Here is an 18,376-nt window from a genome sequence, read left to right as displayed (position 1 = left end):
GGTCAGGTTACGTGCCTCTGTCAGCTATCTGCAACTCTCCTCTGTCCTCCTCTCCTCCCCCCTTCCCTGCCTGTCAACTAGTCTGTGCCACTATGTTTCCCCCGCCCATCCCTTCCTGCTGTTATAATATCTGTATTATAAACATACTAACCCTCTGTTAGCTAACATTATCTCTCTTAGTGTCTGTGCTGGAAAAAATAAATAAAATACAGATTATACCTTCTCAGAGCATCTCCCGACGCTCACGTAACTCCTCGGCTCTCTCTCCTCTCTCCTCCCGAGCTGACGTCAATGGGAGTTCTCGGCTCCTCTCAGCCATGGAGAGGATAGAGCAGAGGAGTCATGTGAGCGCCGGGAGACACTCTGATAAAAACGTATAATCTGCATTTTTTTTCTTTTGCACAGACACTAGGACAGATAATGTTAGCAGAGGGGATAGTATGTTTGTAATACAGTGGCTTAACAACCACTTTAAATTAACCCTGTTTTATGCGATATCTATAAGTACAATATACCCCGGTCCTGAAAATTACTGTTATTGAACATATACCGTACATTACCTTCTCGAATGGCAGTAAAGGGCACTCCTTCCTCAGCTTTCATGCTGATGACTTTCAAAGCAACCAGTTGCCCATTAATCCTAAAAAAAAATAAAAAAAAATGCATCATTATTTTTATGCAGTCATAAGGCCATATTCCAGTGATTAAGTTATTCTATTTGTCATCATCATAACTGATGTTTACAGGCACCAGTGTTCAAATTGTTATACAGTGCATAACATTTTCACTTAGGGGTGTATTCACTTTTGTTGCCAGTGGTTTAGACATTAATGGCTGTGTGTTGAGTTATTTTGAGGGGACAGCAAATTGACACTGTTATACAAGCTCCACACAAAGTGTAATTTCTTCAGTGTTGTCACATGAAAAGATTTAATAAAATATTTACAAAAAGGTGAGGGGTGTACTCACTTTTGTGAGATACTATATATATATATATATATATATATATATTATATATATATATTGTACAGGACGCCAAGGTTGGGTCCTGGACGGGTGCTATGTGGCGCCTATATTCGGGATGTGGTCGCTTTAAGGGAATCATGGTAGGCCTCAGGGGGTCACCCAAAAATGGGTCACAAATTCCGGGGATAGTTTCGGGAGAAGACTGACTCGCGGTCCTCTCTATATTTTAAGAGAGATAGTTGGGACCCGGAATTTGGGAGGCTCTGAAGTGACATTTGGGTGGGAAAGAGCCTCCCTCCCTGACCACAGGGATTTGGCCCACAGGAAGACAGACAGCCTATAAGACAGGAAGCAGTAGAGAGGTGGTGGTGAGGAGGAGAAGGAGATGAACACCTGTCTGAGGAGTTGTCTGGTTGTTTTGTTGTATTTGCTGTTTTGCTGTTTTAGAGGCTGCAAAAAGATCTCTGCAAGGACTCTAAAGAAACTTTTTGGTGAAGACCTGTCTACAGAACTGTAGGTGCTTTTCTTTTCGTATTATTTGTGCTGAAGATAAGCAGACTTTAATTTATGTTTTTTATATGCTGAAGAAAAGCTTTATTTTTTATTTAATTATAAATAAATATATTTTGGTTTCACCTTATAACGGTTTATGCACTTAATCCCGCGGAGCTAGTATCCCCAAACTTCACTATATATATATAGTTATGTGTATATATATATATTTAAATTTGTCCATACCTCTGTATCTTTAAAATACTGTATAAAGCATAACATTTTCACATATTCCAAATGTATTACTTTCTCCTCTGGAAGCCAGGAGGCAGCAACACACAACATATAGCTCTCCCAGGGAATACTATGTAATAGAACAACCTGCTTTTTGTGAAATACTTGAAGAGGGACTTTCCACCTCATCAATCATACATGTCCTTAATACAGAGCATCCGGAAAGTATTGACATCATTTCACTTTTTCCACATTCCATGTTATGTTACAGCCTTATTCCAAAATTGATTAAATTCATTATTTTCCTCAAAATTCTACAAATAGTGCTCTATAATGTCAACGTGAAAGAAGATTTTTTGAAATCTTTTCAAATTTATTAGAGATAAAAAATGAAAAACACATGTACATAAGTCCACACATATTCAAAGCCTTTCCTCAATACTTTGTTGAAACACCTTTGGCACCAATTATAGCCTCAAGTCTTTTTTGAGTATGATGCTACAAGCTTGGCACACTTATTTCATACTTATTTCAACTTATATCAGTTTCTCCCATTCTTCTTTGCAGGACCTCTAAAGCTCCATCAGGTTGGATGGGGAGGGTGTCAGGAAAGGCTGGCTGGGAACAGTGCTCCCTCGCCTGCCTGTGCGTGCCTGCGGGCGTCTATTTAAACCCAGCTCTCCCCTTAAACCCAGCTCTCCCCTCAGATCTTGCTGCTTGATCTACAGTGTTCCTAAGCTTACCTACTGACCTGATTTGATCTTGTGTTTACCCAGCTTGACCTGTGATCTTCCCTGCTTTCTGCCTGCCTCTGACCTCCGGCTTGTCTATGACTCTGCATCTGCCGTACGAGGTTCTCATGGCGGCTAAATGACAACTTATTGAAAGACACCCCATGTGTTGCGGAGATTGAAAAACCAATCCATGACTTCGTTGAGGTCCATCGTTCCGACGTCACCAGTCCTCTTATTAAATGGGAGACCCTGAAGTGTGTACTGAGGAGCATTTTCATTTAACATAGCTCCCGCCTAAAAAAAGCTAAAAAGGCTGACATTTCGCACCTACTGACTACCATAAAAACGCTCCAACTGTCGCATAAACGTGACCCAGACCCCGCAACATACGTCAATTTATCTAACGCACGCAGAGAATTGCTTAGTCTCTTAGACGCAAATTCCCTGATAGCCAGGGACCGGGGACGTAACCGACACTACACTCTAGCTAACAAATGCAGACAACACCTAGCGAGGGTCTTGCACCCTCGTCCTCTATGTCGACCGATCCAAAACATATGTACTACAGATCAGCAAAAGATAACTAACCCGCGGGGTATCTCGGATGCCTTTAAACGCTATTACTCCAACCTTTACAAGTTACACCCAAGACCATGATGACTGGTTTAGAAGACTCTCACCTATCCGATATGAGGAACTACATATCAGAGACGGCCCTACAACAAATAGATCCCATAATGGCAACCGACATAGATAGCCCCCTAACGCTAGCGGAATTCGTCGCTGCTATTAAAGGCCTGAAATCTGGTAAATGCCCGGGCCTCAACGGGTTTTCCCCTAGGTTCTACAAATCATTTGCCCAACTCCTCACCCCACTGATGTTAACTGCATTTAACTCTACAGATGATTACCATACACCTTCCAGTAATCTACTATCCGCTAATATCTCCCAAAACCGGGTAAAGACCCTTCGCAATGTAGTAGTTACCGGCCAATATCGCTCCTCAACCTTGACATCAAGCTCTTTGCTAAGGTCCTGGCAAACCGCCTCTCCCCCCTCCTACCCTCACTTATCCATAAACACCAGGTGGGTTTTGTCCTCGGTCGTGAGGCCAGAGATAATACTACCAAAACTATTCATCTCATATCCTACCTTTGTGTCCAAGGTTATGGCACTATACTCCAATCCCTCTGCATTGGTCCTGGTCAATGGTTCCCCTTCCGCAGTGTTACATAGATATCCAATGGGACTCGCCAGGGCTGCCCCCTATCACCATTACTCTTCGTTTTAGTAATAGAACACTTAGCCCAAGCAATTAGACAAAACACATCTATAGTAGGGATCCAGGCACCCTCCTACGATCATAAAATATCCCTATACGTGGATGACCTCCTGGTCTACGTACAACAGCCACACACGTCCCTACCCTCATTGACGCAGGAATTCAGTAGGTTTGGAAAATTTTGCGACTTTAAATTAAATATGTCCAAGACGGAAGCCCTCAATATATCCCTGTCACACACAACTCTTACCCGAGTACAGGCTAACTTCCCCTTTCAATGGGGCCCCAAGAGCATCTCCTACCTGGGGATAACGATTCCCTCTAATCTATCAGAGTTGTATGCTCTAAACTATCTTCCTCTATTAGCTCGACTCCAGAAAGAACTCGACGCCTGGAACTCATCCCCACTACCCTGGTTTGGATGCATAAATACTTTGAAAATGGACACCTTACCCAAACTGCTTTATTTATTTCAAACAGTTCCTTTCACAGTCCCTAAATGCTTTTTTACCTCACTGCGCTCTATGTCCATGCGATTCATATGGCACCAAGGCATGTCCCCCATTAGACATACCTTACTTACATATCCCAAAATCCAGAGCGGCGCAGGCCTCCCCAACTTTGAGCTATACCATAGAGCGGCACTGATGTCTAGGGTTTTGGAGTGGTTCACTTGTCCCTTCACCAAAGCGTCCAGCATGGTGGAACAAGACTTATTCATCTCAGACCTCTGAGCTCTACTCTGGGGACACGGACAACACCTACATTTACTCTCTTCAACTTCCCCACTGACCACCGCGGCCCTACATTTATGATACAAAAAAGACATGCAATCAATGCTGTCCTCAGATCCCTTACCCCTCACATCCCTATTCGACCACCCTGCAGTACCCCAAGGGGAGGGCTCTAACACAATAGGCCTCTACTCCCGTTCCGCCTGGCCTATTGTGAGCTCATTCGTAGATCACACCTCAGGTAGACCAGTGGTGCCGGATGCTCAAGGTAACTGGCTCACAGCCCTTCGCATAACCTCCTTTTGTTCTGACCTTTTTTCCTCCTCCCAAATAAATAGGCCCCTTACAGGATTCGAACAGCTGTACTCTTTCTGAGACACCAAAACACTTGCTCCCTGCCATGTACACATTACAACATGCATTATTGCATGACCAACCCCCCTCTAAGCCCACGTACACACGGTCGGAGATTTTGCCAACCAAATCCTTCAGATTTTGTCCATCGGATTTAGTCCGACAGATTGTGTCCGAAACTGTTGCATACACACGGTCGGGCCAAGTTGGAGAAAAATCCGATCTTTCAGAACGTCGGGACTACATTCAGGCTAGTAGCCAATAGCTTTGATGTAGGAATTTGATCTGAGCATGCGTGGCACTTGGTCCGATCAAAATGCTCTACACATGAACGGATTAGGTCCGACCGGCCCAGTTGGTCGGGAAATATTTCCAACATGTTGGAAAATTGGGTCCGACGGATATTCCGACGGAATCAGTCCGATGCATACCACACACAGTCGGATTATCCGACGACACGGTCCGATAAGACGCATTCCGACGGATTCTCCGACCGTGTGTACAGGGCATTACACAGTGAAGTGGTCCATGGATCTGGGAAAAGAACTTACCACAGTTGATTGGCAGAAAGCATACTACTTCACGCACAAATATTCAACGTCCTGTTACACACAGGAGAAAAACTTCAAAGTTTTGTCCCGATGGTACAGGGACCCTCACAAAATCTTCCCAGCCGTACCCCCCTCATGTTGGAGGTGCGGGTTGACAGATGGAAGCTACTTGCATATATGGTGGGAATGTCAGTCTATTCAGCCTCTTTGGTCACAGGTTTTTTCCATATACAGCAGCCTCTACGATCGACCTCTACAGCCCTCCCCAGAGATTGCTCTACTATCTATGCTACCTGGCTCCATATTTTCCCAGAAACGCTCCTTACTGAGCTTCTTCCTGTCAGCCGCTAGACAAATTATCCCTCTTTTATGGAAAACTACCAACTAGTCCTCCCCTAGCACTATGGGTCTTTACAGTCAATGACATTATGCGTATGGAGGAGATGTTGGTCCTTGAGAACAAAACTTTCGAGAGATTTAGGGTTCAATGGCTCCTTTGGATAGAATACTCTTCCTTGGACTCCCTGAAGAATTTTCTAACAACCCAGGGTCCACGCAGACATACATCCTGACCGCACTATACAGGTGTGCTGCGCCAGGGTCTGCCCGGACCCCCCCCCCCCCCAAGTCATTATACCTGTTATCCCTTTCCCTCCTCCTTACCCTCCTCTATCTCTCTTCTCCCTTCTTCTTCTTTACTCTTCTATTCTTCTGGCCCGCAATCAGAAATCATACCCTTTAACTGTACCAACCCCTACTGGTACTTCAACAGGATACCACTATTTGCTTTTGGCTGAAGACGGGTCGTTGGTACTCTCATTAACATTGATACATTCTGTACTATAGAAATGTGCTGTATTTTGTGTTAACTCTTACTGACATCCGAACGATATGTATGTAATTATATTATGTTAAATACAATAAAAACATATTTGACTCTAAAATACTCAGAAGGAACCGATCAAAAAAACATTGAACATGAGTGGGCGTTGCCAACAAGTGGATGACGATTACATGTTATATGGCTCATACTGTCACACCTTTCCCTGTATGCTTTAATATATTTTGGACAAAATAGGGCCTGGGGCTACAATGAAGAAAACTTGCAAGTAAAATAATATAAAAAAAAGAGAAAGAAATCAACCAGCAATTAGAGATAACCACCACCACCACATCCCATTAGTATTTATTAACCCCACCCATAAAAGTCCCTTGGGGCATTTCTTCATGCGAGTAAAATAAGACCATTGTTGGCAGCAGTGGCAACCATGGCAACAGTGGCAGTGATGGCAGCAACGCCAACAATGGTGGCAGTGGCAACAGCTCCTACCAAGCTGGACAATGACATCTCCCTTCTTCTTCTTCAGATAGGGTACACACACATCCGCAAGGGAAAGATTTTGCCATCTTGGCTACTGACTTTGCCCCGAACTGAGGGCACTTCAATAATAAAGAAATGCCCAAACATGTAGCCTTTAGCAAAATTTTCTGTAGAACATACATGTCACTACCATTGTATTCCTCAGTAAACAAGCACCTGCATGCTCAATGTTTCATCTTGCTTAATATACAAAAAAAATTATTAAAAAAGAAAATCCATTGACTAAACTCTGTCCATAGCTTTGCATTAAGATACGAAGCATAGCACTGATATTAGCACTAAAACACAGCAAGCTGCGATACTACGCAAGAAGCACAGTATTATAAATCAAAAATAAAATTTGTTTTAACATTATGGGTGAGGTCTCCTCTAGTCCTAACAGTACAAAGTTAAAGTAGAACTACAGGCAGTCCCTGGGTTACAAACAAGATAAGGTCTGTAGGTTTGTTCAATAGTTAAATTTGTATGTAAGTCGGAACAGTTATATTTTTTAAGTGTAGCTCCAGCCCAAAAAAATTTTTTGGAGCTTTTTGGATAGAATAGGCCCCCCCAGTTCATATACCAACACAGATTGATGTATCATGCTAGAAAGTTTCTGTTTTTTTCTAAAATAAATGTGTGAACCCGGCCTTAGAAGCGCCCAGGTGCCATCTGCACTATCCATGGCCACCCTGTCTATCCATGCCTCTGGCCCTTTTCAGGACGCCGAATGCATAAACTCAAATTGGGGGGGGTGGTTTTTTGAAGCACCTGATTAGAGCCAGAGTCTCTAATAGGCTTCAAAATAGGGTGGGCACGGGGCACAGAGCATTGCACTAAGAGCCCACCCAGGTGTTTTACAATAGTGAATAAATATTCGCTATTGAAACACTGATCCTCTTTCCAGCCAATCAGCAAGTGGGAATGAGACCTGTTTACCGATTGGCCGAAAAGAAAAGCATCCCAATTGGCCACCGATGAGGAGGGAGGAAACAGAAGCCTGCTCCAATGCACCAATAGCAAGAGGCAGGGAGAAAGAGCCAGGCCCACCGGCAGGGGCCCCAAAAAAAAAGGACTGGGGTTGCTCTGTACAAAACCATGGCACAAAGAATGTAAGTATAACATGTTTGTGTTTTTAAATTACAACCTTTAGAATCAATTTAAAGATACAATGTTATTGGCTGCTGAGCGAGGATGCTTTTAAATAATGCATTTTTTAAAGGCTAAGCATGTTTCAAGTTAGATGCATATTTAGGGTGTATCATGAAACATGGTCAGAGACTGCAGCCCTCAATCCCCAAATCACACACCCCCTTTTACAGAAGCATGGGGTTCTTCCTACTGAAGGTAAGCAATGTCCCTTGTGCTGATTTTTTTTTTGTTTAGCTACACTTTAAAGAGGAAGTAAACCCTGATGGGTTTTACTTCCTCTTTGTTCCCCTGCAAAGTAAAAGCATAGCATAATGGGCTAGTATGCATCGCATGCTAGCCCATTATGTGTCACTTACCTGCAAACGAAGCCTGCGAAGCCTGGTGGTCGCATCCATCTTCACCCCTCTTCCTTCCGGGGGCCGCAGACTCCGGCTCTGTGACGCCGGAGTCGCGTGACGTCACTCCCACACATGCGTGCGGGAGACGTCAGTCACAGCACTTGAGAGTGAAGAAACGGCACAGAGATCTGTTTCTTCACAGCGCATGCGCCGATGACATCATCGGCGCACTACAAGGTAAATATCTCCTAAATGGTGCACATTTAGGAGATATTTCCACTACCTATAGGTAAGTCTTATTATAGGTAAAACTCAAAATCAGAGGTTTACAACCACTTTAACTACCGTCTTTATCTCCCCAGCAATCAACCCACTGTATTAATAAGTACTAATAAGTTTTCTGCATGGCAAACATTCTACATAAAAGTCCCTGGAGAGTTCAGCATTGATCAGTTAAGTGTGTTTTTAAATCATTCCCAACAACAGATCAATAGTGCCAGTTCATTTGCAACTGCAAACCAGCTGTTATTATTAGCCAATTGAACTGTGTATTGGACAGTTTCAAGCATAAATATCAGTCACTATTGCTTAGTTTAGTTATAACCATGTTGAGAAATAGTATTTGTTACTCAAAATGAATACACTGCTAGTAAATCAATTGAACATGTTGAACAGCACTCTGTTTTGAAAGGTGAATATACAACATCTATATATCTGTTTGCATATAATTAGTGATAGAACAGCTGATGTTTTCAGGTAAATAAAATAGGCTTAAAAATTACACTTTAGAGTGGAACTTTAAACATAACAACTTAATAAAAAATAATGTTCTTTAGCCAGGAACATACATTCCACATTAATAATTATGCTACCAAAATTAGCGTGTGCTGTAAATTGTCTCCAGCATTACTCCTGTTTCTTCTTGCTGGAGCCTGCCATTTTACTGAAGCTCGGAGCCCCTGAACAGCAGTAAATCATAAAGTGGAACCAAAACTGGAATGCCGGTTTTGCTAACTGCCACATTTGCTTGTGTCCTCAACCAAACTGTCAAACCATCAAATGGCTGGTGTCATAATTGATCACATGTGCAACACCAAGGCAGTTGCAGATCAAACAGAAGCAGCTTCCATTGCTGTGCAGATCACATGCGATGTCTGTGCGATGCGATTTCTGCACCATTTCACAGTTCGCGTTGAGATCTGAGAACCGATCTGGGGGTGTCATTAACTTTACATAACATCCCCAGCGGTTCGCAGATCTCAGTGTGAACCACTGTGCGTTTCAGATGCGATGCGGGAACCCACACTGGATTTTCAGGTTTCTCTCATTGCACCAGTGTGAACCGGGCCTTAAAGAGGAAGTAAAGCCTCTTAAAAAAAAATACACCCTGCAAGACAAAGGCATAATGAGCTAGTATGCATAGCATACTAGCTGATTAGGAATTACCTGAAATCAAAGCCCACGCATCAGCCCTTGTTCGCCTCCTCCAATGCCGCCATCTATCCTGGAGTGACCACGCCGGAGCCACGATGACGTCACTCCTGCGCATGCGCGCTGATGCTGTCACTAATGGCATGATCGCCATTAGAAACGGCACTCTCAGTGCGCCTGCCCCCCATGTCTATGGCGCATCGGTGCCTCTACTTCTGCAAATATCTCCTAAACCTTTTAGATTTGGGAGATGTTTTTTGCACCTACAGGTAAGCCTAGAGTAGTTTACAACCACTTTACAACCACTTTAAAGCAGTTGTATGCCCTGATTAAAAAAAAAAAAAAAACCCTGTAAGGCAAAGGCATAATGAACTAGTATGCACCAGATACTAGCTCATTCTAAAATACATACCTTAAAATAAAGCATCCGCACCGCCTCCTGGTCACTGCTGAGGGAGCTGGCATGTTCCCTTGGCGTTTCTTCCGGGTTCACGGCTCTGGTGCTGTGAGTGGCCAAAGCCATGCAAGGTCCAGCAGCATCTGCCGAACCTTTAGAGCGCATGCGCCGTTGATGTCAGCGACTGCATGCAAGGTGAATATCTCCTAAACTATACAGGTTTAGGAGATATAAATTTTACCTACAGGTAAGTCTTATTATAGGCTTACCTGTAGGTAAAAATGTGCAAGCGGGGTATACAACCACTTTAAGGCTGTTGGCAGATCAGCCTCCATAGATCTAGCAGGACTCACTAAAGTTCCACTTTAAGTAAAAAAAAAAGGCTTGTTTTCATTTTGCAAAGAGTTTGGGCCCTTTCACACGGACTCCGTCGATCCCCGCTTAGCAGGCAGATGACAGGTCTGTCTCCGCTGACTGTGCAGAGACCGACCTGTAAGGGCGCCGCTCTCCTCTATGGGGGATCGGATGAAGATGGACCATAGAGTCTGTTTTCATCCGATCTGATGACAAATGGAAAAGTAGGGTTTTCCTCTGTCATCGGGAAACGGAGCATAGCGGAGACTGATGTCGACATCCGCTATCCCATAGGGATACATGTATGTCCCTTTTCATTTAAGAACGGATGGATGAAAAATGGACATGCAGTCCGTCCGTGTGAAAGGGGCCTAAGGGAGGTTAGTAACTCTCGTTTAACCCCGTCAGGTTTTTTGTTTGCCATATGTGCCCCTTTTAGGAGATTTTCCAGTATTTTTCTTGCCCCAAAGTCAAAACCAAAGTGAGGGACTCTTTGGCTGTCATTAGGGTCACCAGAACTAGTGTCCCAATTGGAAGATGTCACCTATAATAATGTTCTGGGGACAACTCAACATTTTGGATTTTTTTCACTTTCACATTTAATAATAACGGTAAACATGACAAATAAAAGGATGAATCTCCATAACAGGGACACAGACAGCAATAACGATCGAATCCACTCCACTTTATCAGAAATGGAAAAAAAACTGCACAAGTTACACTGTAATCTACGAGAAAGCCTAAAATTGCTTAACAGTTAAATTTTACAACAGTAAAACACAGGCTACTGATACAGCACAGCAAAAATAATTAGCTAATTATAATTTATAATAGGATGCTTCAGAATAGTTACCAACTGTTCCTGATTTACACAACCAGTCCAAGGATTTGAACACATGCCCCTAATTTTTTGTCTCTGGAAATGTTTTGGTTTTTGGGAAATAAAGGATATAAATGATAAAATCCATATTTTTCTGCCTATCATATTAAAATATCATCCATTATTATAATTTGTTTCTAACATCAATATCCATTTCAAAAACAAAATTTAAAGCCCAACCCCAGTCAAGCAATAAAATAATCTCCCAACCTCACTAAAAAAATAAATTACTGCTGCATTCCTTACTAATAGGCATTTGTTAGACCCTGATGTAATCACAGGGTATGATAGGATCCCAAGCTTGTGGCCATTGCGAAAAGGAGTCAACAAGGCTCACTATGTAAACTCTGGCTGGTGGAGTTAGGCTGGATTCACACCTATGCATTTTTAGTGCTTTTTGCATTTTGCAGATTTGTACTACAGAACATGTTCCATAGGAAACCATGTTAAATGGACTGTAGTGCAAATCTGCAAAATGCAAAAAGCACTAAAAATGCATAGGTGTGAATCCAGCCTAACACCCTACAGTGAGACCTGGTTCATACGTACCTATGCAGTTCGATTTTTCAATTTTCATCTGTTTCTGCAGTGATTTTTGTGGTGAGTTTTTGCACACACATTTTTTTTTATGTGTTTTGCATTTCTATGCTTTTTTGTTTTTAAAAGGGGAGACATTTTTGTTGTTAGGCAGATGGAAAAAGGCAAAACGCATCAAAAACACACTAGATGCATTTCTGCAGCGTGTCCATTGAAGTCTAGTGAACCAAAAACACACCATGTTTGATTTAAAAAAAAAAGTCCCTGGCCCTTTCCAAAAACGCAGTGGCTGAAAACACATAGATATTAAACTTGTCCCATAGAAAACCATGTGAAATGGACTGTATTGCGTTTCTGCAAAACAAGTAAAAAAAAAAAAAAAATGTAAAAAAGCATAGGTGTGAACCAGGCCTAATAGAGTGAATCTTGGAAGTGAAGAATAGTGTGGATGGATATGTGGATGGGGCTCCTAGCAAATGTCTGAGTAATCATGGAGTGTAGGGGGGCACAGAACTCCCCTATCGTTGCTGCAGCATTAGGCAGGACAGGTGACATGGAGGCTGGATTCACACCTATGCATATTTGGCGCTTTTTGCATTTTGCAGATTTACACTACAGTCCATTTAAAATGGTTTCCTATGGAACACGTTCTGTAGTGAAAATCTGCAAAATGCAAAAAGCACTAAAAATGCATAGGTGTGAATCCAGCCTTAAGGGGAGTGACTGTTATTGTCAATGCAATGCCCATTTGTGACAACACCGCCACTGTGACAATGGTACTGCAGACTACAGGGGGTATGTCCTTGGTAACTAGATTAAATGTAAACCAACGTGAAAGTTACCCATCAACCATTGGCTAAAGGGAATGATTACAATCTTTGTAGATCGCAGAGGAACAAAATTAAAAAAAAAAGGCTTAAAGTAGAGCTATAGGCAACACTTTTTTTTTTTTTTTTTCATTTTGGAGTAAAGCCTGGTACACACTATTAGTTTTTTTTTTGTTCAACTCAACAGGCTGAAAGAAAAAAATCTAAAGTGCTTAGGAGAAGCCATTGTACTAACTATGCAATGTTAATACAGCGATCTCCCCCACTGTACTACTATGTTCTGATAGGGGGATGGCCCCTTGCCAGAACACACACCCATTGACTGAAAGCACTGATCGGATGCCAATCGGCAGATCTTTTTCTGTCATGCCCCTTTGACAGAAGCCAGCCGAACGTCCGGCTTCTGTCAGACCGGCTGCCGTATACACTGAACCGGTCAGTCCATGTATACGACCCTTAAGGGAAGGTTATAAACTCTGCCACTTTTTCCTCTTTGCCATATGTGTCCTATTGGGGAAATTTACCTTCACTTCCTGTCTCATAGCCAAAACAGGAAGTGAGAGTAAATCCTTGAAAATTAAGGGAATCCCTTGGAGCCCCTCATGTCACTAGAACTAGTATTCCCTTTTGAAGATTTCCCTATTACTGGGGATAATCCAAAAATGTGGGATTTTCTTTTACTTTTACTTTCAATGATAATGGAAAACAGGACAAATAGAGAGTATGAATCTTCCTAATGGGGTCCTTCCAAACCAGGCCTCTGAATTCGTGGCTGTTTCTGATGTTACAATACTTCTCTACATTATTAGTGAAGTATGGTAAATGTAATTCTCAATTCCTGCCATTATTTGCCTTATGCCCACGCTCCTTATGCCTCTATCTGCTCCTGAACTGACCCTGGCCTGTTATTCGAACAGACCTCTGCCTGCCGCCTAAACTGTACATAGCTCTGCATGTTTCGGAACTGACCTTAATCTGTTAGTTGACCATGCTTCTGCCGGCCGCTTAAATTGGCCATACCTCTGCCTGCTCTGGAACTGACCCTGGACTGTTTATTGATCATGTATTTGCCTATTGCTTGAACTGATCTTTTACCCTTAAGTAGTGGGTTTCATGATAACACAGGGGCCTCACACATGTGAGAGCCTTCAGAATAATTTTTCCTGATGGAGAAAATTAATTAGGGTCTGGAGAGCAGAGGCGTCAAAGAGATTTGGGTAGAAGAAGCCTCTACCCCTGTGCCCAGGTCTTACCTGACCGAGGCCCTCTGCTGACAATATATCCTGCCTGCTGCCTAGACTGTATATGGACAGTATCCCTGCCTGCACTGACTATGGACAATATTCCTGCCTGGACAATTCCGTTCACTGTCGCTGACCACGTCCCTGCCTGCTACCTGGACCAATGCTCCCCTTTGTGGACAACTGCACTACTAAAACCATAGGTAATCCTTTATTTACCTTTTGCTAAGCAGAATGTATTTTGGGGTATAATTCTTGGTATGTGCTTGCTATGAGTTGAAAATATGAATGGCCTTCAAAAATGGTAATAGATAGGGAATTAGATGTGTAATTTACATCCCTAGAACACCTGATGTGCTCCTTGCATGTTGGGCCTCTGTATGTGGGCAGGTTGTGTAAAAGTCTCACGCCTGGTATCGCCATACTAAGAGGAGTAGCAGAATGTATTTTGGGATGTCATTTTTGTTATGTACATGCTATGTGTTAGAAATATCCTATAAATGGACAACTTTGTGTAAGAAAAAATGCGTTTCATTTTCTTTCCACATTTTCCAAAAACTTGTGGGGAAAAAAAATTACATGTTTAAAAGGCTTTTCCATTGTCTGGTGTTCCAGGGCCTTCAAAAGTGTGATTATGTTGTTAGGAAATTATATGTGTAGTTTATGCTCCTAGAAATAATATACACCGATTTGGGTTATTGGGTTATTATTGGGATATGTAGCAGTATAAATTTTGGCCAAGATTTATAAAGAAAAATGACTAATTTGAAAAATTTAAAAATTTGTTTAATAACAAACTTTTCTGTCTTTTTTTTATTTATAGATTAAACACCAACAAAAGAAAGCTCTATTTGTGTTAAAAAAGGACAAATGTCATATGGGTACAGTGTTGCATGACTGAGTAATTTCCATTCAAAGTGTGAGAGGACGAAAGCTGAAAATTGGTCTGGGCAGAAAGAGGGTATAAGTGCCTAGTAGACAAGAGGTTAAAGAATTGTCTCAGCCTGTGTTTGCAGGAGGCATTTTAGGCACAGAAATATTGGTGACAGAACAAATTGGAGTGGGGATATTATAAATTAGATAAGTATTGGCCTAATGATTCAGGCTTCATTTTTCGGTTAACTAGTGTGGGAGCTTAGCAACAAAAGGAAAGGGTAGAGTAGCAGGTTTCCTCCACACAAGAAGCACTGTTGGCAGAATGTGGGTAAAATTCAGGTCTCTGTTATTATTTAGGCCTGTGTAATCTTGAGGTCTATAAGTCTCAAGTCACATCAAAGTCACCCCAAAGTAGTGCAGGGACTACTTTGAATTTGCTGTGACTTGAAGTCACACAGATATGAACTGTACTCATTGGAAATCATGGGGTATGACTTGTCATGCGACTTTGCAGTCCCAAGTAGCAGAACAAGTCTAACAAGTGTGAAAGGGGCCTTACATAGTTCAAAAGTTTACGAGAGGGTTTAGACTTGTAGCAATTGCTATACGGTAATACCAGGGCCAGATTTATACTTCCTGACAACCTAGACCAGCTGTCTTCTCCTGCATTTCTCCTACCTCAGTCAACTGGCTGGCATTAATATCACACCGACAAGATATCATAGGTGCACTAGGAGCATCAAGGCTTGGGGCAGAAAGTCTGAAAGAGATGCAGCCCAATTTCCAAAAAAGCTGGGACGCTGTGTACAATCTCCATAAAAAGAGAATGCAATGATTTGCAAATCTCATAAACCCATACTATATCCACAATAAAAAAACACATCAAATGTTTAAACTGGGGAAATGTACCTTTTTAACACACAAAAATAAGGTCATTTTAAAATTGATAGCAGCAACACATCTCAGAAATGTTGGGACAATGCAATAAAAAGCTGGCAAAGTAAGTAGTGCTAACAAAGAAGAGCTGAAAGAACATATTGCACTTAAATTAATTGGCAACAGATCAGTAACATGATTGGGTATGACTATGAAAAACTCTCATTACATGCTATATAACAGAGTGCTTATAGTCACAAAGCTACTAAAGTATTTGTTTTGTGTGGAGTGAAATATTCCTTGTTGATCCTGACTTTAGCTGTCCCTCCCATATTCTATGTGTCCCCAGCGCAGGTTGAGATTGCGTAGACCAGCTGGTGTCCTCTACGGAGTATACTCAATTTCAGTTCCTTTCTAAGCTCTGCATTTCTTCCTTTTCTGTGCAGCCCACATGACTATAGAGTTACACATGTGGGTGTATACAGAGTGGTAAATGACACTCCCCTCCCTCTTCCTCCATATCCTCCTACTGCTAAACACTATTGGGGGCAGGATATAGTATGCTGATTTAATTATATTCATTAAGAAACTCACAAAACAAAACTGTGTTTTAATATAAATCAGTATGACATTTATCTAATGTAATTGCTAATACCTGTAAAATACAAAAAGAGCCTTGGATGCAGATGCTATCTAAACAAAGTGAAAGCTAGTGTCACTCTACAGTATATTAACCACTTGCTTACTGGGCACTTAAACACCCTTCCTGCCCAGACCAATTTTCAGCTTTCGGTGCTCTCACACTTTGAATGACAATTACTCAGTCATGCAACACTGTACCCAAATGAATTTTTTGTCCTTTTTTTCCCATAAATAGAGCTTTCTTTTGGTGGTATTTGATCACCTCTGGGGTTTTTCTTTTTTGCGCTATAAATGAAAAAAGACCGAAAATTTCGAAAAAAAAACGCATATTTCTTTGTTTCTGTGACAGAATTATGCAAATTATAAATTTTTCTTCATAAATTTTGGCCACAATTTATACGGCTACATATCTTTGGTAAAAATAACCCAAATTAGTGGATATTATTTGGTCTTTGTGAAAGTTAGAGAGTCTACAAGCTGTGGTGCGAATCGCACAAAATTGATCACATCTGATGTACTGGTGGCCTATCTCGCTTCTTGTGACCCCAACAAGTCAGGAAAGTACAAATACCCCCCAAATGACCCCTTTTTGGAAAGTAGACATTCCAAGGTATTTAGTAAGAGGCATAGTGAGCTTTTTGATGTTGTCATTTTTTTCCCACAATTCTTTGCAAAATTAAGATTTTTCATTTTTTTTTCTCCACAAAATTGTCATTGTAATTCTCTCACGTGGCATGTGTATACCACAAATGACACCCCCCAAAAAATTCTGCTACTCCTCCTGAGTATTACAATACCACATGTGTGGGACTTTTTCACAGCCTGGCCACATAGAGAGGCCCAACATGCAGGTAGCGCCATCATGTGTTCTAGGAACATGAATTACACATCTAACTTGTTGACTATTTATTACACTTTTGAAGCACCAGGACAATGACACGTGACACTGATGACAGATCGCACTGATACGTGGCAATGATGACACTTATACGTGGCACTGATGACACGTGGCACTGATGACAGATGGCACTAATATGTGGCACTGATGACAGATGGCACTAATATGTGGCACTGATGACACGTGGCACTTATACGTGGCACTGATGACACGTGGCACTAATACGTGGCACTGAAGACACGTGGCACTAATACGTGGCACTGAAGACACGTGGCACTAATACGTGGCACTGAAGACACGTGGCACTAATACGTGGCACTGATGACAGATGGCACTAATACGTGGCACTAATACGTGCCACCGATGACAGATGGCACTAATACATGACACCGATGACGCGTGACACTGATGACAGATGGCACTGATAAGTGGCATTGATGACACGTGACACTGACAACAGATGGCACGTGACACTGACAGGTGGCACTGATGACAAATGTCACTGATACGTGGCACTGATGGCAGATGGCACTAATACGTGGCACTGATGACAGATGGCACTAATACGTGGCACTGATGACAGGTGGCACTGGGGGCAGGTGGCACTGGGGGCAGGTAGCACTGGGGGCAGGTAGCTCTGGGGTGGATGGCACTGGGGGCAGGTAGCACTGGGGTGGATGGCACTGCTGGGGGAGGATGGCACTGCTGGGGGAGGATGGCACTTTTTTTTTTTAACTCAAGGCAGAACGGCTGCCGCTGCAGCCGTTCATCTCTCCCCTCTCACACTGTCTGTGTGAGGAGGGAGAGCGACGCTGAGAGATGATCTCATATGTTTACATATAAGATCAACACAGAACTTCCGCGATGCGCGCCCGCGGTGGCGCGCATTGCGGAAGTTAACATTAGGACGTCCAGGGACAGCCTCCCGGACGAACGCGCCTGCTCTACGGCCGTCATTCGGCTATAGGGCGGGCGCGAGGTGGTTAATGCACCAAAAATACACATTTGATGTTAAATAAAGATTTATTGAGAGCTGTGAAACCGTTATTTGATATTAGAAATCTAATTGGAATTGCTCTTCTGAAACTTTTTTTTTGTCATATAGCTGGCAGAGCACCAATCAGGGCTGACCAGACACAGGCTCACACTATAGAGAGCATTCCCCGGCAGAGAATAGAGACCCCTTGCAAGGATATTTCCCTGCAGATGCCAAAGCACA

General features: G+C 42.4%; 1 protein-coding gene across 3 annotated transcripts in view; it reads right to left on the bottom strand.

The window, feature by feature from the left end:
- Window positions 1-18,376, bottom strand: part of CDK15 (cyclin dependent kinase 15) — a 364,576-nt gene that overhangs the window by 211,331 nt on the left and 134,869 nt on the right. For all 3 annotated transcript variants that reach the window (XM_077448589.1, XM_077448587.1, XM_077448588.1), the window contains one exon: window positions 561-640. In XM_077448589.1, the coding sequence (XP_077304715.1) occupies window positions 561-640 (80 nt within the window). The remainder of the gene's footprint in view (window positions 1-560; window positions 641-18,376) is intronic.

Source organism: Lithobates pipiens, unplaced genomic scaffold (assembly GCF_037356315.1).
Source record: "Lithobates pipiens isolate NorthernLeopardFrog02 unplaced genomic scaffold, aLitPip1_a1.2 Scaffold_22, whole genome shotgun sequence".
NCBI classification, from domain to species: Eukaryota; Metazoa; Chordata; class Amphibia; order Anura; family Ranidae; genus Lithobates; species Lithobates pipiens.
The sequence above is the reverse complement of the archived record's forward strand: the minus strand, read 5'-3'. Positions and strand labels throughout refer to the sequence as shown.